The following is a 23,039-nucleotide window of genomic DNA, read 5'->3' on the forward strand; positions in this document are numbered from 1 at the left end:
CGCTCCATTCTTCCCTGTTCTTCTTCTCATTCGTTCGCGACGCGACGACGCGACGCCCGGCAGCTGGCCCGACGCCGCCACCGGACCCTGGGGCCGACGACGCTCTTCCGGACAGCTGGAGGTCGCTGCTTTTCGCTCTTGCGCACTTCCGGCGAATCCCGATCGGGGGACTTCCGCTGGTTGTCTTCCTGGAGGGAAGGCGTCCCTCAGTCGACGGCGACGCCTCGATCGGTCGGTTCGGACTCCGTGCTGGATAAAAGGGCCTTATCTGATTGCGTGTTAATAATCATTAATTTTTTATACGTCGTTATCGAGGTCTCCGGGGGGTAATCGATCCACTCGCCGTCCCGGGGGTCACTTGAAATGCATATTCATACGCTTTGCGGTTCGCTGAAATTTCTGGGGAGGGAAAAGTCGCGTCCCCGGGATCTTCCCCCCCCCCAGGACGGCGCCTTCCGATCTCGCGATCGTTGAACCGTGGCTTATCGACGCGTTGCCGATCTTATTCCGCGTTTATCCCCCTTTCTGACTGGAAGCCGGGCTTTTACTTCTCGGTGCGCGACCCCGGGCGAAGGTTTCTCCCCGGGGACGAGTCGCGACCGCCTACCCGTGAAAGTCGGCGACGGCGCCGCGACGCGTCGGCCAGACGCTGGTGGGATCGTCCTCTCCTTGACCGATAATCCAGGGTGGGAAGGGAAAATTGATTGAGCCGAAATAACGATGATCGGGTCGGGAAAGTTCACTTTAATAAATCCTCGGCCCGGGGAGGGCAGTTCACTTGGGTGGAGTAATCGTTCTTTGGGGGTAATGGAATATTTTCCTTCGGCTCGTCGTACTTTTTTCCCGGTCTGGTACTCGTTCGATCTTCCGTTCAGGCGTTTGCAAGGGGGGAACGGCGAGTGATGATCTCGGCTCGAGGAGGAGGATCGAAGAGGATCCTCTAAAGCGATCACGTGGATGCAAAGTTTGCTCGGCATCCATCCGACCGCGGGGCAAGTGAAAGTTCTCTCGACACGTACACTGGCGGTCATGAATGACTTACAAGTGTACATGGCGGCAAGTTTAAATCCACGGAAATGCTGGGGGGGTACGCGCTGATTATCTCATTAAACGTTCTACCTTGCAGCTAGTTCGCGGATCGGTGCCATTTTTAGGGGATGGTGGGTCGTTACCGTGAAGAAGATTGTCTCACGGTGTTTCCAGAGTGTAGCAGACGGAGTCATTATGAGGACGCGAAACTAGCCGTTCGTACGGAGAGAGAGCATCTTCGAGGATTCTCTTATCCGGTACATCTTCAGGAACGACTCGTGAAATCGTCACAAAGCAACGCGCAATTATTAAGAAATTCCCTCGGCACGACGTTCGACTTAATTTCCTTGATTGTCCGGACTAGTTTAATTTCCATGATTTCGCTAATAATGGGAAACCCGCGACTCGGGCACGCGCTAGAAGTGGATCCCGCGAAGTTCACGGCGCGGAGATACGAGACGCAAAGGACAAAGAAGCCTCCTTTGTTGGCCGCCAAGAGGATCGCGAGGTTTCGCCGGGGCTTTCGCATCGCCTCGGCGCGATGAGAAAGCTCTTCTTCACGTAAGTGCAGGGTAGGCCGGCGCCCGATACCGTAATTATTTCCCGCCGTAAAGCAAAACATTTCGAGCGAAAAGCGCATCGACGTTAATTGCGCGACGTAACGAGCGGACCCTCTATCGCGTTGAGAAAACGCGACCTCCCGGTCGAGGCTGGTTTTTGACGATCTCCGATGGAAGGAATCGCCCCGGGGTATGATCGATCGAGCGATGATGGGTTTTCGATCGGTCCTCGATGGCTCTTCGATCGGTTTTTCGGCGGCCGCCGCTCATTCGACAGGATCCTTCGACGTCGACACGTAAGGGCGGCACGCGATCCGCGATCACCTGGCTCGGCTCTTACGACGATCCAAGGATCGTGGGGCGACCTTGCCTTCGTGAGAATCGGCAAAAACCTAACGGTCGGTCTTTTTACTTTCATCCCGATAGTTTCCACTCGCGTGTTACGTTACGTTCGGCCGGGCGCTCGTTACGTTACCCCTCGCGCCGCTCGACCGCGTTTCGCGGCGTCGCCGGTATCGACGCAGTTTTTCGAGCCAACGAGGCGTCGCGGCTGGAAACGCCCCGGACAAAAGTTCCTCGGCGTCCCGTCCCTCGCATATTTCGTAAGAAACGTTTCCTCGCATCTGCGACCGTTCGGAAGATAGAGGCCGATCTTCCGCGTCTCCCGTCTAGACTCTAGACGTGGGTCGGGGGTTATCGCGATTTTCCGCCAGCCTCGGTGTTTCTCCCTCCGGTTGCGATTTTTCCCAGTTATCGCGACGCCTGTCTCGCAGGGATCCGCGGATTACGAGCTTCCTTCTCGATTCGCGGCCGGCGAAAACGAATATCTTAAATCTAAGGAACGCCTTATACGCGGCGGTCCGGCCGTGGGACTATCTAACAAAGTCCTGAGAAAAAGTGACGCTTCCCACACGTCGGGCGAATCTCAGCCTTGAACGATCGCCGCCCGGGGCCCGTGGCAGCGGGAAATTGTAGGCCGATCTCTGCCGCACGCGATCGGGCTTGAGTTTTCGTAAATTAAGCCCGCGGCCCGGCGAAATGCGTGTCATCCGGCGTCGAGGGAGGCCCTTTCGGCTGCTGCAACGCGGACGCGCCGACAGGGATCGTTTCGGCCAGTGATCGCGCGATCGAGTCGTGGGAATCGAACGGATCGCATCCGGCGATTAAAATCTTTTTCCGGCCGCCTCTCTCGTTATACCCGTTGGATCCGCAGCGCGACTCTTTTCCGCAGCGCTCGCCCACTTCCGGGCGCCGCGCTCGGCTTATTTAACGACTCCGAAGCCGTTCCCTCGTGATTATTCATTAATTCAACCGCTAAACGATCCGGCAGTCTGGAGGAGAAAGAAAAGCAAAAAGAAAAGCATACGACCCGCGGAATTAAATCCGCGGTTAATCGGAGGCCTTTCCAACCCTTGACCCGAATAGCGCGGTGAGATCACGTCCCGAGGAGAAGAAACGCCGCTGCGGCGCGGAAAAAGGCGAGTCTCGTAACGCCGGGATCCCTGTAGATCGATTACAAACGTGGGAATGATCGACGGTCGCGTCCTGACAAAAAGCCCTATTTATCGCGTCGCTCGATAACGCGATCCACCAGGGTGGCGAAAATCTCGCTCCCGAAGAGGTGCCCTCGCATCTCCCTGCTCGCTTCAACGTGGACCAACGCAAGACCTAGGCCCATTCCCGCGCTCTTTGGGGATAAGTTCTCACGTGACCGGGGCAATCGTCGAGCGACCCCAAATCTGACCCCAAATAGCGCGGTCGGGCTAAACAGGAGTCGAGGAGCGGAATACCGCGTCCTGGAGTGCTCCCATACGATGCGCGGGGCCGAAGGTAGCACTCTAGGTAGCTCGGAGGTTGCACTCTAGGTTGCACGCTAGGTTGCACGCCGGGTTGCATCGGCGCCGCGCAGCGGGGGCATATCGAGGGGGGCCCGCTCGATCCTTCCTGACATTTCGAGAATCGCGCATACCTCTACGTGCACGGATACGGACTCGGAGAGCTGCTCTTCTCCTTTTAGCTCCCCTTCACCTCTGGCCCCCCTCGTTCGAGTAATCGAATCTTAACGGTCGTAGGAGAGCGGGAGAGCTCTCGCGAGGTGCACGGCTCCGCAAGTAGGTAACTCGCGTGGGCCCCGGGGGCCGGGGGCAGGGTCATTTAAATAAACGAGCCGGCGACACGAGAGAACCGGGAACCGGGAAGCTCGATGATCCCTCGACGGTCCACGAGGATGCTGCGCTGGATCGAAGGAGTCCTCTTGCACTTCGAGCCACGTCTCGATGCCTCCCGCGATGACCTCCTTGCGAGGGTCAGTTACTCCCTAAAATCGATGAAAAGGAATTAACTCGGACCCAGGGGATGATTGCAATGAAAAAAATAAAGAAATAAATTACCTCGGTTCTCGGGAATTATTTCATCGAAGGAAATTAATTCGGTCTCTGGGAATCGTTCGATAGGGACGATAAGTCGCTTCTGAAGAGCGGAGATCGACCACGAGTGGAGGTGGCCCGTTTCGTCTATCTCGAGTGCACCGGGCTGCGGTGCATCGCGCTTGCGCGCCCCGGAGGGAGATAACGCGCGAACGCACGTGGACTGCACTCGGCGGTGCATCCTCGGACCTTAACCGACATCGATGCTCTCGGTCGGAGTCGATGGACTCCCGTCGATGCTCTCCGCGGGACGTGAGCGGATTCCCGAAGGATTTACCGGGAAATGGAGCTCCGGTACATCTCGAGCTCGCCGCGTCCCGAATGCATCGAGACTATGATTTTATCAAATCCGATGCATCTCTTTCTAGGACCTCTTCGGGGTCCCTCCGGAGAGGTGGAGGTGCTCCCTCGATCGCCGGGAACGAGGGTCCCCAGGGTCGCGTAGGAACCCTGGAGGGCTCTCGGGAACGGTACCGGGCACGCGTCGGTTTCCCCGGGCCTCGGAGGGACGTAATCGGCGTCCCCTGGAAGAGGACGCCTTCCAGGCGGAAGAGGAGGAAACGGATCGGCGATGCCGAACGAGCGGCCGGCACTCTCTCGGTACCCGGTGCTCGGTACTCGGTACGGTACATTCACCAATGACCGAGTGGCACGGATCCTCTCTCGGGGCATCCTCTCTTCTCTAGTCTCTAGGGGACTCTCCGACCTCTCGTTTGCCTCCCAGGCCAGGGGGAAAAATCCTCGACGCGTTCGAGCGCACTCGGGCTCTCCGCGTGGGCAAGAAGGCTCTTCAGGGTCCTCTTCGGGCTCCTCTCCGGGGTGTTGGGGCGAGCGGCCACTTTGCTCTCCGCTCCGTAAGCGTGCTCTATTCCTCGACTGCTTTCCTGAATGAAAAAGAAAAAAAATTGTCTTCGATCAACCTGTACTTGAAACGTGTGTTTTCATGACGAGTGTACTCAAAAACAGCTAACTGGTTAATGAAAAAATCATTTCTTTGAATATAGTTCATTTAGATTAAATCACTGTGCCGTGATAGAACACGTAATTACTCTGGACTATTTGCTCTGACTCTACTCTTTTTTTTTTTTTTCTTAAATAAACTGAAGAAATAATTTTTTTATTAACATTCCGTAGAACGGTACCAAGTTAACGTCGGTTTGTCGATGGAAGAGCCCTTCGTCCTGGCTCGATCCGGTGCAGGAGTCGCCTAACGCGTCCTCAGGATTTCGCGGCCGAGCCGAGACCGTGAGAATCGCGAAGCGAATTCGGGACGCGTTGTTTTGCCTCGGCTTCTAGCTGCACCGGGAAACCGAGTGTCCACCGGCGTGGAGCATTATATAAAATAAACGGGGACCTCATCGCTTACGTAAACCCCGCGGCGACTCGATTGCGGAAAATGAAGGAAAACCGCGGAAGGTCGGATATAGCCAATAGAGGGGGAAATTGAATATAATTCCCTTCGACGAACATCTCGAACAGCGTAGGGGCGGATACGGTATAAGGAGACCGCGGAGGAAAGCCGCGGAAAACGCGGGTGATATCACGCGGAATATTAATGGAGCGATCGGGAGAATTCCCGGGAACAGAAGGCGGCTCTTTAAACCCGGTCGCACCTTCGCGTAGGAAAGCCGCGATTAAGTAATATCGCCGATATTGCCGTTACGCCAGCCCGTAAGGCCGATCGTATTTCCGATTATCGATTATATTGTAACGCACGATCGACGACCATACTCGAGTGGCGCTCGCATCCTTGGGAAAGATTAAGTCCTGCCGAAGCGTCGGTTTTTCTCGTCCTTGGACTCGGCTCGATGGAAAGTCCCGTGAAATTGATAAGGGGACGATTAATGACACCGCGGCTCGGATAAGTCGGAGCGGGCGCAATTCGACGGGTGATCGCCGCGAAGAGACAATAAAACAATGGATAAGTGGATAAGTAAAGAAATAAAGAAAAGCGCTACCTCGGAGGAAAGCCGCGACATGGGGTTCCTCCGGGGTGGTAGACCTTTTTCCCGTTTCGACTTACAACCAGGCGGGATAAATAATTAAACGGCACTGCCACAAGGCTCGGCTCGGCCTTAATGGGACCGATGGTTAGATTTTCATGTCCGAGGCTCGCAATCGGTACCGCAGTCCTCTCGTTACCAGACTTGTATCATATTCCCGAGCAAAGAGAGGCAAACGAGAGGGGCTCGCACACCTCGCGAGGTAGGTTCGTGCCTTCTTCGACGTCTCCGAGACCACGGGGCCCCGTAAAAACGTCCTCCTCCCGTTCCTCTACTTAGCATAGCGTACGTAGCATAATAAGAGGAGACTCGATGTGGGACGACGTTACAAAGTGCGATCCCTCTTTGTCCCTCCTCGAACTATTGCCGTCCCGGCGCGACGTCGTCGATCGATGGGATCGAACCCGGAGGAAACGTCGCGACGCATCCGGAAGATCGCAATTCCTTTGTTGTGCATCGACGACGGCCGACAGCGATGCGTAACGTGGGAAATCAAATGGCAAAGTGCTCCTTCCGAGCTCATTACGACCGATGGAAAAGAAAAGGATCGCCAACGAAGACTGGCCTCGGATTTTCTCTCCCCCCCGCTCCCCTGAATTCTCCCGACAATCCCGTCCGATTATCTCCCGAGCCTTGGAAAATTTCCCGCGTTTCCTCCAAGGGGATACGATCGACGCAATCGTTACGCAGGCGATGGACTTCGCCTCCGTCGCGTGCACTTCCGATGGGAACTTGGAGACGAGTCGATTAATCTCGTAATTTCGTCCCACCGGCGGATGTCTCGTGTCTCGGCAAATGGTGGGGATTTTTGTCCTCCGTGACGTGGCGCAGCCTCCACCAGGAGATCGTCTCTCGGCGTCTTGGCGTCGAAGCTGTAGAAAGTATACAAATGTCGGATGATGTACGCAAAAAGTTAGCGGGCAAATGTCAAACATAGGCCACGAGCGGGCGACTCTCAGGGCACGTGTAAAGTATAATGCGTGATCGATTGACTCTTGTAAACTAAGAGTACGCCCTGAGGCGGGGGTAAATATAGAAATACCAGGAACGGTCCCGGGTCCTTTTTAATTTATCTTGGGCGAGGACTATCGCGCGATTCGCTACATCCCGAGGAATATGCACCTCGCACCCAGGAGTCGACCCGAAGCGGCATAAGAGACGGCCTTACGGAAGTCCCCCTAGACGCGCGTGAAATTCTCGCCTAGAAGAGGGACAACGGTTTCTTCTCAGCCCGAGGACGCGCCGATCCATCCGCCACGTCGGCGAACCGCAATTACCCCTTTTCTTCGTTTCCTAAAACAGAGGAGAGAAAATAAAAAATAAGGAAAGCGTGATTTAAATTTGGAGCCGCTACTCCAAGCAAGCCGAACCTCGTCCGAAGGTGTCCCGCGCAGCTTCCGAAAAGGGGTCCAGCCTCGAGGTCGGGATTCCTCCCCCGGGTCTCCTTCCGCGCCACCTCGGCCAGGAATTCCGCCAGGCGGTCGCTGGACAAAAAGGGCCGGAGAAAAGAACCGTCTAAGAGAGCCGTTCTTTCCGGCAGAGCTCGATTCATCGCGGTCCGGGCCGATCTCGATAGCCGGAGAGAGGAGGGCTCGAGGAATTCGCCGGGGCATCCCGCGGTCCGGGCGGAGTGCCGGGAGCAATTAACCGGCCTCCCTCGGGATCCTGGAGCTAAATCTCGCGAGGCTCGCGGATGCCGGGGCCCGATCGCGATCGGAGCCGGCCGCCGTTGTCCCGGTAGCCCCCAATGGGCCCCAGGTATCCGGGGCCCGTCGGGGGCCTCAGGCATCCGGGGGTCCACGCGATGCGGCCGAGATGCGACGGGATGCACCGAGATGCGAGTAACCCGTTGCCTCTCTCCCGCGTCTCCCGGCGCAAGGTGGAAGGTGGAAGGTGGAAGGTCTCTAGGAGAGAGGAAGGCCCCTCGCCTTCGGCCGGCCGGCCCCGTTGCTCGGCCGGGAGGGGAGGTGGAATTAATTATTTTATTACCTCCAGGAACTGTGACTCGCCCGAATGCAAAGAGGCGACCGCTCTTGGAGGCGCGACACTCGGGATTCATCGCCAGTCGGCAGGGCCAAGACGGAGTAGCCGCCGAATGTCATCGAGAGTCCTTTCAAAAGTCCCCGCGATGCCAGCACTCCCCTAGGTAAACGAGGATTTCGTACAAGAACTCCACAAAGTGAACCTCCTTTCGTGATTCATGCGTACCTTGAGTGGCCGGTCCATCGAGGAGGCACTTCGCCATAGATCGTTGGAGCCTATACGATCCGCTCCGCAGCGTTTACAGGGGCAAACAAATCGAGTTCACTCGCAACCCAATCTCCCTGGCACCTCGTAAACTCACGTCCCGTGTCCGTATTCATTGTTTCCCTCCTAGGATAATCCCAGCATATCCATACGATATCGCTAAACATAAGCTAATGTCACTAAATTAATTTCTCTCTACATACATTAGTTTGCCATCACCCGAGTAAGGACATTTCGCTCGAGGCCGCGAAAGTCGGCGCCGTCGTCGATGCAAACGAGGAAGTGCACAGAGGGAAGAGAAACGAGCCGTTCCACGAGTTTCCCCGAAGTTCCGACTTTTCCCCGAGCGTTGCACTTTCCACGGAGTAATCGTGCTCGGACGTTCGAAGATCGAGGGAACTCCGGATGTCGGCGGGGTCGGGTTCTCGCCTCCCCCGAGGGCTCGTCCCTGAGAAGAGGGAAGACAGAAGAAGAGAGAAAGGGAAGCGGTGATCTCGCTTACGTCATCCACCTGGCGCGTATCATCCGTTTCCGGTCCCCGGCCCCGTCTTTCCGATTCCCATTCCTCGGCTCGTCCGCTCCCGGTCGGCGAGGTGTCTCCCCGCGCTTTCCTTATCCTCCAGGATTTCCCTTCCAGATAGGGCCCTGTAACGATAATTGGCGCAATCACGGGAATCATCGTAGTGGCCCAAAGCATGCAGTCTACCTCGGAGGACTCCGCGAAAGTGCATTTTTCTGCAGTTGCACCTACGCGGAAGGAACGATTACCCTAGAGAAAATTTACGTGCCGGTGGAATCCCTCCCCCCAGGGAGTAATTTTCGTTAAGCGACTTCCCTCGTTTCCTTTCCCGTCCGGCTCTGATACGCTTAAACGACTCGGGAGGACACCTTGCAGAAAGGCTGTCGCATCGGATCCGAGAAATGAAGAAAAGGATCGGTTGAACGGAGCTTCGGGATTAATAAATAACCGGAGCTCGGTGGGGAGGGAAACTGGAACTTCGTGACGCGGTGATAAGGGGTATCGGCCGAGGGATCTTCCTCAAGGGGGTAAAAGGGGGGTAAGGGAAATCGGCCTCTTTCTCCCATATCGCCGGATCCGTCCACGCGGTAGGATAAGGCTGATATATGTAGGTTGGGTCGGGTTAGGGTTAAGTCAGGCTCGGTTGAGTCAGGTTAAGTGGTAGCGGCTGGTATTGGCAAATCGCGATTCGAAGGAACTAGCACGGACAACGAAGCGGGAGCTTCGTGCGCCTCGCCGGGGAGGTGGAGGTGGAGGCGGCGGAGGTGGTGGATGCGCTGGATGCGGAGGTTGCGGAGGTTGGACGTGGAGGCGGCCGAGGTGGAAGGGAGAGGAGGTGAACAACTTTCACGCGACGACGAGCTTCTTCGTATCGGAATGCTTCTGCACCAGTGTCGGCGCCGTCGAGGGGCCGAGGAGGAGGAGGCCATCCTTAAGGAAGCCGTCCTTAACCTCCGACCTCGGCACCCTTAGGGGTACCGGGCCAATCCGGCCAATTCCTCCAGGGCACTCGCCTCCTTCGACCGCTACCGGGGTTACGAGTCTCCCTTCTCCTCCTCTCCAATTCCGAGGACATCCTGAGGCCTGGGCCCGAGTTGACCCACTGATACGGTAATTCGAGTTAATTCGTCCTTCCTGAGAAATCGACGGATCCGCTTGTAACGAGCAGGACGACGTCGGTCCTTGAGGGCATTCACTCGGGGAATGGATTTGAAATCACCGAAACGCTGTCACGATGTCGAGGTCGAATCGCATAGTTTATCATACGAAATCAAAGGCAACCGTTCCCATTGATTTCCGTGTGAATAGCTCCTCGTCGGAGAGCGGGACTTCCAGGAGACCTAGAAGATTTTAGAGCGCAATTAATTTTAACCGCCCGCCAGGACCGATAGGAAGCACCTCTTAAGAGGCTCTTTTATGGCGCTCCGGAGATACGTCGAATTAATGTTTTCCATAATTAAGGGTAAACGCGTGCCAGATAAGGGAATTCGGAGACGCGTTACCGAGTCATCATCCTCGTCCTTCTTCCAGGTGAGATGGCCCGACGCCGTTTCCTTTCGCCAGGTGCTCGACGGTGCGATGGCCTCAGGATAAACTACGGGCGCACATGTGTACCTGAAATTGCCTGAAATTCTCAGATCCGCCAGATACTATATGACGCCTCGGGGAAGAAATGCTCACCGGCGGAGAATGACGGTGTTAATGGACGAATGAAGGAGCAGAACCGGGAAAGAAGCGGTCCTTACTAACCGTGACGTTGATGTGGCATGGCTGACTCCGGGATATCTCGGAGATAACGTTACTTAACGCTAGTTCCCCGCTACGTGCATTAGTGCCTAACGAAACTCCCAGATACGGGGAAATTCGCCGTAAAACTTGCGTCGCTCCTCTCTAAGACAGAAAGGCGAGAACCCATAAGGGATGGTTTATAAAAATTAGTAAATAAGTCACTTACGATAAAACCTGGCAATCTAGGAGACAGGGAATTTTAAATATCGAATGGTAGTTGTAAGTACCGAGAGTCAATACGGTCGGCTCGTTTTTCGTTTGATGGTAACTTGAACTACGTGAAAAAATTCGCTGCAATCTGGAAGAGATAAATCTATCGGTTTATTTATTTTATCGTCTACTTATTGTTAAATATACTTGGATTAATTTTGATTACTTGAGACGAATAATGAAGAGGTGGCTTCAGGGTATTTAGAGCGTCAAAGATCGCTGCTCTCCTCGGTCGGTACATGGAATTGCCAAGCGACGCCATCTTGGAATTTCTTCCGTTTCTCTCCCGTGGCTGAAAGCGATCGGTAAAATGGGAAAAACTCCTTCGGTAAAGACGATCGACGGTGGATAAAACTTACAAGATGTATTTTAGTCGCTGATGGTAATATTGGTATCCGTAAAAGTGACTTACCACGGGCAGGATCGAATGAAACTGTATCCACGCATAAAGGTGACCATCAGCGGATTCGTCGATTGGATAACGAGATCCGTGCAGGCCGTAAATTCAGGACGTTTTCTTTTCTTTTCTTTTTATTAGCTTTCACAAACACGAATGCAATATGCTGTCACAGTCGAGTAGCGCGTTAAATTCTGCAATAAAAAAAAAATAATATTACGCATCCGTGACGCAACTTAACCTAGTAAAACTTGTCGAAGAATTTTTGTCAGCTTGATAAAGACTCTCAGCAATCACTGGCTACATGCGTCACGTGAATACCAATAATCACCCCCATGCGACTTTAAACAAATACCATTAACACATGACAGTCGGTATCCGCGTGACGCAATTAATTGCTAACTACAGTTCGTAAACATAAGAAATGTTCCGCTTATCGGAAATGGACCTTATGCTATGGACCGTCGACGCAAAATTCCCTGCTACATCAGTCGAAGACATTTGGAATCCAGATGATCTTACAAAGTCTTGTTCGTTTTGAAAATTACTTCCGTCAGGCGCGGTTAACTATCAGCAGCGATCGAAGGTATATCCGATTGTTAGAGAAGCATCGTTGATCCTCTCCCGATTATCACATGAAACAATAGATAAATAAGAGACGGGAAGGAATACGGTGAATCGTCAAGAGCCGTTCCCGTACCGATCGGTAAAATACCGTGAACGTGTCCCAGGGTTCAAATCACAGTCATTACCTAAAAACCAAAACGTCCTAGGAGATCCTAACCAATGCTCGGCAAGGTGGATAAAAAGGAAAAGATAATTTACATCTTGAGGCAACGCAGTGTCTTTTCGGGGACTCTCAAGATGTGCTGGAAGGATTCTCGTCGAGGGGCATTTTCTTCGGGAACGCGATCGGCCTGCATTTGGTCGGCATCGATTGTTGCAAGGTCCAGGAATTCCGGGTTGCCCATCAAGGTCCTAAGGCACAGATTTCGTTCCTTGATCAGCGACCGGACCATGACTTCCAGGGAAAAGAGGTGCTCGTCATGAGCCTCCGGTAGATAGCGACGCATGAAGTCGGCTAATCTGTGAAAAGAGGCACTTCAATTATCTGATTATCCCTAATAGTAAACTGTATAAATTAAAAAAGGAAAAAAAAAAGCCGATCTCAAGGTGTAGGAACACAAACCTGAGAAGGTACTCCACGTTGTGCCCACTAGGGCCAGACGATTCGGCGATCTGGTCGGCTATTGTTTGCAGCGGGGCCTTGCCAAGCCAATGTTCATTCTTATTTGTGGCAATATACAAAACGGCCGGGAAACTCTTGCCGTCGTCTCGGGAATAGAACGTCGTCAGGGCCGTCAGATAACCACCGAGGGAGCACTCCCGCTTCTCAAGATATCTCATAGCCTCGTTGTCCTTGACTTTGAAAGCCCGTCCATAAACTTTTTCCTGGAAAAATGAAAATACAATCAGCGCCATAATTAATAAATAAGCCAGCTCTTACAGGGCACAGCGCAGAAGCATAGTTACCTCCTTGCTCTCGACCAACGTGGCTACTCGACCCGGCTGGAAGCAGAAAGAAAAGGCGGATATTAGCGATAGCGCAAGGAAATGGTACAAACGTCTGTTTCAAGGAATCGAGGGCTATCGATTCAAAGAAAACGGCGATTTGCGTTCGCGGATGACCAGCGAATGGTTGTTCGCTCCAACTCACGGATGATAGTCGCGAAGTCGCTTGTACATATCGCTTTTCGTTATTACAATATTATAAACTATTCATTGACTCTCGGCCGGCACCAAGTGAGGGCTCGATTTTGCGCCTCTAAGATTCACGCAGGATAATGTGTACATCGTCAGGTGTCCGCGTCTCTTTGTCACTCTTGGCGCAAAAACTCGGCTCTAGAAAAGTTCTGGACAGCTGCCAGAACATCCCGCGTGAATCTTGATTGCCGGCGCCAAATCGTCAAAATGCGATTATTTCTAGATCCCCCGCTAGCGCACCTAGCATCCACGTGTACATTCATTGTCAATTACCGACAATCTCCGACGCACCCGATTAAGCTTTGCGAATCGCTCCTAACTTGACACGTTTCCGTAGTGCCCAAGACATTTTCCAACGTCCTAAAAATACCCGTACAAGATTTTCTAACATTCCTAATGTTTTATTTAGACAGCCAGGAAATCGGGACTCCGTTCGTCGACCTCGAGGTCGACATACACAAGGCCTTCGCGACATCTGGATTAATCTCGATCATTCCTGGTCGATAACTGTCTGAAGATGCCGTTATCACCGGCCAGACACGCACGCGACGTCTCGTCGCATTTCTTGAAAAAAAAAAGCGCTGCCTTGGACGAAATTAATTGGCGCTATACTAGATACTAAGATACAATTTCAGTAGACGCTTCTTTTCGCTCTAAGCTCTCCACCGAGCTTCCGTTCATCGACTCGGATGAGGCCAACGAACGAAAGCTCGGTCGAATAATTGTCCCGAGACATTTGCGGTGGTACGTGTCGATTGGCCACACACCGTGACTCTCGCCCCGACAAAGAACTGCGAATACTCCCGCGTAGATTACAGGTGTAGATTTCGCAGCGGTCTCTGCAATTGAAAGGAGATATCCGACACGAGGTATCCGGTGGCTGTATTTTTTCGCCGGTCCCCTAGAAGGCAGGATTCAGGATGTACAGATACGAAGGGTCCTCTTATCGTCCGTGATTTTTAATACAGATCAGGTGGGGGCCTACAATTGACAAAGAGAAATTAACGTTGGTCCGGGGTCCGGCTATTTTGTCTGCGATACGAAAGTCGAGCCGAGAGTGCGATAAGATTGTTATTTGGGATATTCTGCATCGGTACTGAAGTACTAAATTCATGTCCGGCCGGTTATCTACATATAACATATTGTACCTATCTGTCCAAAGTCGCTTCACGTGATATGTCGGATAACGACAGATGGCTCGGAATTTTGCGCACTTTCAGCGGACGTATTATCTCTGTATACATACGAGCGATACTAATCGAACTTCGTGCATCATTACATGGCAGCAGCTTTATCTCTTTCAACATGGTGTTTCTACTTGGTCAGGAACTTCGATAGGAGGTCCGCTCTTGAAGTCGCCTTTGGGTGTAACAGTACAATATAAGTATTCATTTCTATCATTGAAACCCGTGGAAAGGTCGCCACGCGCTAGGAGCAATTTACGACTAATTCAGCTGGTAACGCATTTTCAATTACGCGTACGTAGTCACACGTGTCGGGCGTGAGTCAATGTTTATTATGAATGTAGCGTCGCAGAGGGCAATGGGAGATCCGACGCTTTTTCCTAGATTTATAGTCAATGTCCTGCAGCGTGGCGCGCCACGTGGAGACCCTATAATCAGGCTGCAAAGACCAGATTTGCTTCAACAAAGTTCATTCCGATGGAATTTCGTGTCCACGACTTACATTCTAAACTCGTGTCGTATCGTGAATTCCTAATTATCCGCACCTTTGTCACCGAACTGAGTAATCGCTCGGGTGCAAGCCCGCAATAGCGCACGGATCGGTGCAAATTGGCACGTTTAAATGACACTTCGTTCAACCGCGGTCATTTTTCAATCCAGGATGAACGTTCCTAATTCTTGCCTCGACTTTAGTGCCAAACACACCCCGTGCACGTGGCGGATATTTGCTGGGATAAAAATGACCGTGTTCTCGCTTTTGTCCTAGGGAGTCATTAGGCGCAAAGTTGCATAACAAAGTCCCGGGATTTTCGACCTAATGATTGCGCGCCCAATTGACCCCCGATCGCCGCCCGGCTTTTTAAGTTGTAAACATGCACGACCGGACTCGCCGATTACCTTGTCGACGGTCCCTCGGTGGGTGACGTTGCCTTGCCAAAACCGCCTGCCGAACCCCTGTACGAATCCCGTCATGCTGGCCTTGTACTCGAACCCCGGGTACCAGCACAGGGATCCGTACCCGAAAACCCAAAGGCTGCGATCCTCGCTCATGATTCCCCTTTCTCTTACTCTTGGATGAAATTATGCTCGCATCGGAACTAACTCGATTCTCAACCTCGATAGGGCCTTCCCGCATGGCTTCGTCAACTCCCTCGATACGCCGACATCCTTTGATCTTCCTGGGATTCGGGCCATCCACCTTCCGAGCGCATCTTACCGAGGACGGAAACGACCCGCGCCACGTCCGGCCGGTCGGACCAGCCTGGCGAGCGGTCCGCTTCGCGCGCCCTTTTATAGAAAACCGGACCCTGCGGTGGCGCCTTCTCGCGACTGCGCGTCGAACCTCTGCACACCCCGCCGATTCCACGCGTACTCTACCGTTCTTCCTCTAATTAACCATCACTAAACCGCGCCTCCGTCTTCGTTAATGTCCTCGATGCCGTCTTAAATTCTCTTTCTTGTTAACTGTCACGTGTGCAGCCTTCCGGCGTGGCTTTCCACGAATAGAAACCGCTTTGAAGTCGTAGGAGAAACGCCGTCGCGCCGTTGCCGCGTTCATACGCGGGCCGATAGAGGCCGATCTGTCGGTAACGTAGGCCGCCATTCGCGGGCTCGAATTGGGATCCTCTTCCTTTTTCTTAGTTACACGACTCACAGGTACAACACATTTTGAAAGCGTATGTATAGTCGATATGGAACCTCGGTACCGAGGGATTATTCCCTTGGATGTTTTCTTCTTGATTCCTCTTCCAAGGAGACGATTCGTTTTGGAGATTCGCAACAGATGCGTGGCACTCGAGTGGCCCTGAGTCTGACGTTGACCTACTTGCACTGGTGATATCCTCGGGTTATTTGCCCACTTTTTGACGACACTGGGTCACGCGTGAGTACGGAATCTACTTTGTACTCGATAAATTATGGGTTTTGCACTTTTTTTAAGGGAAGATCAGGTTTCGCTCGACGTACTGTCTCGGAAGCTGAAGCGCGTCTGGCGTCGGCGTAAGGTGGAGCGATTCGGCGACGATAATGGATGCCGGTCGGCAGAGGGGATGCGCCGTTCGGGGGCCGAGGTCTTGCCGGGAAAGGGGCGACTGCCATGGATGATGAAACAAGCCGAGAGATTGACCCACACCTCGTGTCACGTATCCGCGTGCTGCTGGACATGTTTTCACGTACACGGAACTTCCTGAAGAGACGTGGATACGTGGCAAATGATATGTACGTTATTAACGTCACACGAGCCGAACTGATAGTGCATATATTTTTTTTTTTTCCTTCCAGGGGAGCGCCAAAAATTCCCCAGCTCGACAACCGCCGTTGTTATCAGAAAAAGCATGCTTTATTCGCAGGCTGAGCAGTACACGTTAAATAATACAAAAATGCAGAAGTACGATCACAGAATCGACGGGAGTCCGCAATTCGTTCAATATATAGGAAGAACATTCCCTGTACTTTCTGGACGGAGGCGGCAAACGTGAGAGGCAGACGGATGTCTCGTAGCAGGAGGGCGTTTTCTTTCATCTTGCCTCCTCCGACAAGCATCAATTGGATCTGTCTATTTAAACCTCCGAGTCGTTCATTTTCACTCGGTTGTTGAGCTTGACTCCTATATTTTTATCGGCTATTTAGATTAGAACGTTAAGTATATCTCTCTCCAGTACTTTATGGTCTTGTCGAAGACCTTGCGAGGCTCGCCGTGGGATCAACAACCCTTCCGGCAAATAAGATGCTGTTGGTCCACAAATCTACCAGAGCGAAGATAAATGGTCGGTCGACTCGAATGGTTTGAAGAGTGGAACCCATCAGAGGCACTACTGAAATTCCTGGAATTATTAAAAAATCCTTATTAAATCATGCAGTTACCCTGTGGAGGTTTACGAGAATTTTCGGGGTATCGTTAGATGGTTGTCAATTTTTTTTTTCCCGAGAAAAACTGATCATTACCTGTTACAGCGGCAGCAACGGTTCCGGTCTCGTCGACGACGATTTTGGCGTTGTGAATCACACTACCGATTCGCGCTGATCCCTTCGTCAGGATTCCAGATAGGTTTGATTTCACGTCGAACAGGTCCTTGATGCCCAGCTATAATAGTAAATTTAATTTATTACGTGTGGTCTTTTTTTTTTAGAAATCTACATTTAACTTACACGCTCGAGAGAAGGACGCAAGTCGAGCTTGCTTTCGATGGCGAATCTGGGGAGCAGCAGCAAAATCTCGGTGTCACGAAGAGTTCCCAGCAAAGTGGAGATAGGCGTATAAGAGAGATCCTTTGAGAGGGTCTTCAGGGCAGTTTCTCCCTTCTCAGCACTAGGGAGCAGAATCAACATGGACATCCTGTTGTCCTGAAAATGGTGAAGTTAATTCATGGATTAGATTTAGGTAGATAAAACGATAAACTGCAGTTTCTGCTGTTACTGATGATTTTACCGAATAGGGGATCTCGATGACATCAGCATCCAAAGAAGGGACGTATGCATATCGGTACTTTGAGATACTCTCCATCATGTATGCCTGGGTGCATCCTCGATTAGGCACATTGAAGCACAACTGTCGGGTGTATTTACCATTAAAGGATTTCGCCCAGGAGCCCTTGAAGTACAACGTCGTCGTCAGCAGCATCTGTGTGTCGGAAGGGAGACTTCCTGGTAAGAAATTACAGAGGGAAGTTAGATTATTTAATAAAAAAAAAAAATATTTATTTGTTCTACTATTCACTCCATTTTACCAGGTTCCACGAGCGATTTGATGTTCCCATGAGTCGCTCCGTCCACCCAGTTGTTTATCGTATTTGCCGAAATGGCGGCATTTGCGAAATCGACCGACTGGACATCTCCACCGTAATACTGCTGCAATGCATTTATGTATTCCGGCTTCACTTGAACCCCTTGTGCTGTCCACAAGCGAGTGGCGAGCTCTATCACCGTTCCGGATCGCACATCCTGAAGAGTACATGATATCAATGCCAATAAGACGTCAGAGTTAATCCTTGTATATACCTTGAAAGGGGCAAGGGTACGTTTCGCAAGTTCTCTAATTTTAGTGACGTCATAAGGCAGTCTTAAAGTAGAAACGAGTTCCTCTTGCGTTCGTCCTCGAGTTCCCTCCACCAGGGTCGTCAATGCAGCCTTAACACTGGCAGGAGCCAGCACAACGTTTCCTTCTCGTTCCTGGTTAATCGTCTTTGGAAAATAATTAACGTTATTATCGATCTCTAAATAATGTGACGGGAAAATAAGATCTCACCTGCAGTAGCTCGATGCTGAAGAAGTTGTATCGCTCCACCGCATTACTGGATGCAACTGATAGGACGAGATTCAGATTAAAAAAGTCATCGCGTGAGAGAAGCATCAACCCTTTACGTGTTATTTGCTTTTTTTAATTCAACGCTGTACTCTACCAGTCACGTCTATTAGGATTAATAATATTAAGCCCTCTACGATTATTGGGCTACTTTGTCATGCACCTTGGGACTAGTACGTAGTGACAAATACTGTTACCGTAAGAGTTATTTCTCTCTGCACCGTGGAAATTTCTGTACTCGAATTAATACCACGTGTTACGATCAATTATTATACATGAGTGCATGTTAACCAGCAACCTAGTCACTTTACATTGCTGAATGCTGAACACGGGGTATGGTAATTGTTCGCAGCGCGGTGTGATTATTTTTAGTTGCAGAAATTTCACCAGCGCCGAGCACTAAATACTTGAAGAACCAAAGCACTGCTACCTTGGAAGGCGGGTTAAATGTACAGAGAACAAACCATTACCAGATACGATGACAGTGTCAAAGGCCGTGCCGATTATCGTTTGGGAAACGGTGTTAATGGAGTTTAGCGACTACGAAATTGGTTCTGATTCGAGTTTACCGCCTGTCGGGGATTCGTTGGGCACTTCTTGGCCGAATCGCGATGGAAAGTCCGTAGGAGGAATGGACTCGACGCGACCAGTACCTTCAAGGGGATTCGTCACCTTGCCCACGAAGACGATGGTGCCCGTCGACTCGTCCTCGATGAAGAACACGAAGGGGTGGTCTGCATAGAACGTCTGCTCGGCCATTTTGTTACCCAGGTGCACGTCTTTAAAAGCAAAGCAATGCTTTCATTATGTAAATTAAGATACATCTAATTGATAACTGAAATTACCTGTCGCGGCGAATGCGGAAGTTCCCTGTTCGTTGATCTCGATGCCGGCTTTTTGTATTATTTCTGACACTACCAGGTGCCTGGAGGTCCTTTTGCTGCGAGCTATGCCAGTCAGAGTGGCAGTGTCGTCGAAAATTTCCCGGATACCTAACTGAGGAACCATTTTTTTAAAAACTTTCCCACGGCTTCTAAGACACCAGACACTATTTCAAGGATTCTTCGTTAAGAAGCGACTCACCTCACGAAGAATGGTCTCCAGTTGGCTAGTAAATTCAAACTTGAATTTCGGTATGGAGACGTCCACGGGTGTATCTTGCATCAGCCATACATGTCTCGTTAAAATGAAAGGATTGATGTCCCTGAGGAGCGAACCCAATCCCGACCTTGTGCGAGGAAGAACTATGAACATCGCGTACTTATGGCCCTGAAGCATCAATAATTAAACATCAATCTTGATTAACCAATTTTTTCTCTGCCGTCAGCTCTGCTAGAAAATAATCTACGGCACCTGATATGGAAGTCGAAGGATTTTTGCGTCCAATTCGGGAGCTTCCGAATAATAAAATCGACCAATGGCGTTCATGTATGGCACTTGGACGTTGCCGTCAGGTTTATAAAATGTTCCCGCTTTTGTATTGCTTATGGAAAATGGATTGCGGTGCCACGATCCTTTGAAGAACAGGGCATTCGCCACCACCATGACTTCATCCGCAAGTCTGGTTTCTGCAATTAATTATGCTTATTTATTATGGCCAGATTTTACGGTTTCCTTCTTTTCAGGGATACGTATATTTGTTGAAGACTGAAAACAAGAGAGAAATCCTGTGGGAATTTTTACCGAGGACGGACTTACCATCTTCGATCATCTTGCCAATATTACCCTGGGTGACATTACTGACCCATCGATTGATATCCCCGGCGGCGACATGTGCATTCGAAAAATTCGCACTCAGTACGTCGGCGTCGTAAAAGGATTTTATTATCGCCCCATATCGCTGTCTCAACGATATGGTCGAGTCGACGTAAATACGTGTAGCAATGTTTAGCGTGTATTCCGGACTCGTGGTCTATAACAATTTTGATAAATCAATCTCCTCGTGTCATCGTTCTTGTTCATCGCTTATCGGGAGAGGTACGCTACCTTGAGGGATTTTAAAATTTGGGAAAATCGATCCCGAGTGGCAGGACGACCAACCGGAAGCTGCATCACTCCAGCCAGCTCGTAAGCTGTCTGATCCTGCGCTCCTTCGTAAAGAAGCACCAATGCTAATTTAATGGATATCGGAGAAATCAAAACGTTCCCAGGATGGCTCTTCGAGATGCTCTGAAACGACCAAACATATCCTCGAATAATATTAACTCATCTGAGATATTTCTTTCAACGACTTTGCAGATCCAGATCACGCATCCTGGTTTCACGTTGCGATAATAGTGACTTTAATTAACGGGGAACAAATAACTCAACCGAATGGTGATTCACGTCTGGTTCCATTTCGGCGAACGTAAAGGTGAGCAGGATGAAGTCACGAGACAATGGCTCTCCCGTTGAACCAATGGCAAGTATACCATTATTTCCCCTTTTTGCTGAAATCATTCACCCAAACCTTGGCCATTTACCTGGGCCAAAGGTCGAAGTCCTGGGTGGATGACTCTCAAAGAGGAAAAGAGGTTCACCATCGATTACGTACTTTGCAAAGGTTCCAGTCAAAGATGTTGAAGCGCTCCCCTTGGAAAGGCACGAAGTCATCGACCTCGTCTTCGTCGACGAGGACTCCTGTGCCATTTCGAGGATATTGACTCCTAGATGACAACGAGGAATTGCTGGCAGGTTTTATTTCGGCGCCCCCTGAGTATTGGCATTCCACTATCAGCAGGCCCACGATCAGCACCAAAGCCGCTCGCCCTGAAAATCAACGTATGAAAATATCTCTTTTGGCCTTTTTGCCCAGCCTTGACTCCTGCAAGACGAGGTTCGACTCCATGTTGAGAGTGCGACCTTCGGCAGACGAGAATTATCTATGTGGCGGTCAGTGCCGAAGAACGGAACCGCAGTTGCCTCCAGCCGTAGCCTCGGTACCGGCTTATCAATTATGAAATCCAAACCACGCTAAAGAGCTTTAACAATCCCGGACGTGACATCAAATCGAAGAATTTCGCCCGAGACGTTTCCTCGCCCTTGAGATTGATCTGGAAATTCGGAATACTAATGAGCGTCGCTTCGAGCAGGCGTTGTAGGTAATTTATTCCGGTAAGGTGCGCCTTCGTATTTATACAAATGTCTGACTGGGAGGCACTCTTTACATACGTCTAGCTGTGCACTCTGGAAGCGAGCCGACGACCTTTTGGTTATCAGTCGTTACGTCGAGTCTTCAGTTACGTTCTAAATATTCAGTGGTAGCTTGTATTTCACAGCTAATATCCCCTTACGAAGAAGCTAAGCGATGATCTCCCAAGTAAATGACAATCTCTCGGGAATCTCCCCGAATCCGTGAATCGAAAAATGTCGGAAATCCAGGTAAGGACATGTCGCGCTGACTTTTCCGCATTCTTTTTTCCCCGCAATGGTCTCATACTCGAATCCCACTTTCAGGATCACGAGGTTTCGTCCGAGGATTGCGAAAGGCATATCGGAGCTCCATGTACCGGGAGATAACAAATTGCAAAGTTACACGCATTCGCATCGAGTCCCTGTTCCGGTCACCAAGAGCGAGACGGGACCTTGACCAGCAGAGTCCACCTTATGTAAATTATTCCCGCTCTCCACCTCCCAGAAATAATTCCTGCGTGGCACAACGTGAACACTATAGTTTAAAGGAATAATATCTTCCGAGTTTTCATCTGCCCTTGGCGGTGAAAAATCCGAGAAGAAAACGGCGGAAGTTAAGCCGGCGAAAGGATCCTTCTCAAAAGGCGTGTACGGGGAAAACTGGAAATGCCCAAGAGGATTAGTCTGTAATTTTAGTCGGAAAATGACTCACCGTAATATTCGCCGGCCAGCATCTTCAAGAAGTCTCGAGAAAACCACGAGGAACAGAAACTGAAGAAAAAACTGAAGAGTACCGAAGACAAGAGACGAACAACCAAGACATCAGAGTCGAAGGAACGATACCAAAAACAAATATTTACAAACGAAAAAAACCAGCAAGATATAACTCGAAAAAATACAAGCTTACCGACCGCAACAACTCGAAAAACAACAAGTGGAAACCAAAGAAAACAAACAACACGACAACACGGCAAGGAACAAAACAAAGAAAAACGACAACGAAGGCCACCAAAAAGCCAAGCCAAATAAAAAGGACCCCAGAACCATCCACGAATCAACGCCCCATACTCCAAGCGATCACCAAACACTACAGAGACCAAAAACCCAGAACAAAAAAGCACACGAGGAAAGAAAACAAAAGACGAACAAAAACTCAGACGAAAGCTGACCCAGCATCAGAGTACAAAAAAGGAAGCAAAGAACGAAAAGGAAAACAAGAACAAGAAAAGACAACAACCATAAAAGAGCCGAAAAAGTTACCACGAAAGATCCATAAGGACAAAACAACAAAAAAGCCCAAAAAGGAAAAAAACAAAGAAATTGGAAAGAATGATCAACCAGAACGAAAATTCAGCAAGTTAGCGGAACAAAAGAAAAAAGGAAAGGGCCATAAACAAAAAACCAGAAAGACTGATAAATACTGAAAAGAACACGCTAACCGCGCCCCCGAACACAACGCGCACGGCGAGTATAGAGCAACGCTCAACACTACGACTCCCC

General features: G+C 50.7%; 2 protein-coding genes across 11 annotated transcripts; both read right to left on the reverse strand.

Annotated features, from left to right (window-relative positions):
- Positions 1-721: 721 nt before the first annotated feature.
- Positions 722-16,137, reverse strand: LOC105702070 (putative glutathione-specific gamma-glutamylcyclotransferase 2). Of its 9 annotated transcripts, XM_012429325.2 has the most exons (18): positions 15,026-16,137; positions 12,714-12,749; positions 12,370-12,632; positions 12,006-12,266; positions 11,196-11,374; positions 10,950-11,075; positions 10,801-10,871; positions 10,466-10,675; positions 10,288-10,399; positions 8,768-10,125; positions 8,469-8,713; positions 8,227-8,391; positions 8,008-8,160; positions 7,389-7,502; positions 7,187-7,311; positions 5,158-6,890; positions 3,980-4,899; positions 722-3,906 (listed from the first exon to the last, which is right to left on the reverse strand). In XM_012429325.2, exons 1-5 carry the CDS (start codon positions 15,176-15,178, stop codon positions 11,368-11,370), a joined length of 720 nt encoding a protein of 239 aa, XP_012284748.1. In that variant the 5' UTR covers positions 15,179-16,137; the 3' UTR covers positions 722-3,906; positions 3,980-4,899; positions 5,158-6,890; positions 7,187-7,311; positions 7,389-7,502; positions 8,008-8,160; positions 8,227-8,391; positions 8,469-8,713; positions 8,768-10,125; positions 10,288-10,399; positions 10,466-10,675; positions 10,801-10,871; positions 10,950-11,075; positions 11,196-11,367. The 9 variants fall into 9 exon arrangements, with proteins under 9 accessions (XP_012284748.1, XP_012284751.1, XP_012284749.1 ...); XM_012429328.2 differs by having other exon boundaries at positions 8,469-10,125; positions 10,288-10,379; XM_012429326.2 differs by having other exon boundaries at positions 8,469-8,910.
- A 307-nt stretch (positions 16,138-16,444) lies between these two features.
- LOC105702069 (heparin cofactor 2) lies at positions 16,445-22,299 on the reverse strand. 2 transcript variants are annotated; one of them, XM_012429322.2, is made up of 15 exons: positions 22,252-22,299; positions 20,962-21,176; positions 20,415-20,597; positions 20,127-20,340; positions 19,782-19,996; positions 19,512-19,697; positions 19,274-19,424; positions 19,082-19,207; positions 18,372-18,427; positions 18,125-18,307; positions 17,854-18,067; positions 17,556-17,770; positions 17,276-17,470; positions 17,072-17,210; positions 16,445-16,950 (listed from the first exon to the last, which is right to left on the reverse strand). In XM_012429322.2, the coding sequence occupies exons 1-15, from the start codon at positions 22,271-22,273 to the stop codon at positions 16,790-16,792; spliced, it is 2,475 nt and encodes an 824-aa protein (XP_012284745.1). In that variant the 5' UTR covers positions 22,274-22,299; the 3' UTR covers positions 16,445-16,789. The 2 variants fall into 2 exon arrangements, with proteins under 2 accessions (XP_012284745.1, XP_023287671.1); XM_023431903.1 differs by having other exon boundaries at positions 18,998-19,207.
- Between the last annotated feature and the right edge of the window lie 740 nt (positions 22,300-23,039).

Source organism: Orussus abietinus, unplaced genomic scaffold, assembly GCF_000612105.2.
Source record: "Orussus abietinus isolate OABI.00-Male unplaced genomic scaffold, Oabi_2.0 scaffold46, whole genome shotgun sequence".
In the NCBI taxonomy this organism is placed as follows: domain Eukaryota; kingdom Metazoa; phylum Arthropoda; class Insecta; order Hymenoptera; family Orussidae; genus Orussus; species Orussus abietinus.

Bases quoted from the DNA above. Each gene is read 5' to 3' on its own strand.
- LOC105702070 (XM_012429324.2), bottom strand. From the start codon at position 15,178: ATGAGCGAGGATCGCAGCCTTTGGGTTTTCGGGTACGGATCCCTGTGC. The intron at 12,750-15,025 runs GTAATCGGCGAG...TTCTGCTTCCAG, and splicing joins ACCGAGGGACCGTCGACAAG to CCGGGTCGAGTAGCCACGTT. The intron at 12,267-12,369 runs GTTTGTGTTCCT...CTCTTTTCACAG, and splicing joins AACGTGGAGTACCTTCTCAG to ATTAGCCGACTTCATGCGTC.
- LOC105702069 (XM_023431903.1), bottom strand. From the start codon at position 22,273: ATGCTGGCCGGCGAATATTACG. The intron at 18,068-18,124 runs GTATATACAAGG...TGTACTCTTCAG, and splicing joins GTACCCTTGCCCCTTTCAAG to GATGTGCGATCCGGAACGGT. The intron at 17,211-17,275 runs GTAAGTTAAATG...TTACTATTATAG, and splicing joins TGCGTCCTTCTCTCGAGCGT to CTGGGCATCAAGGACCTGTT.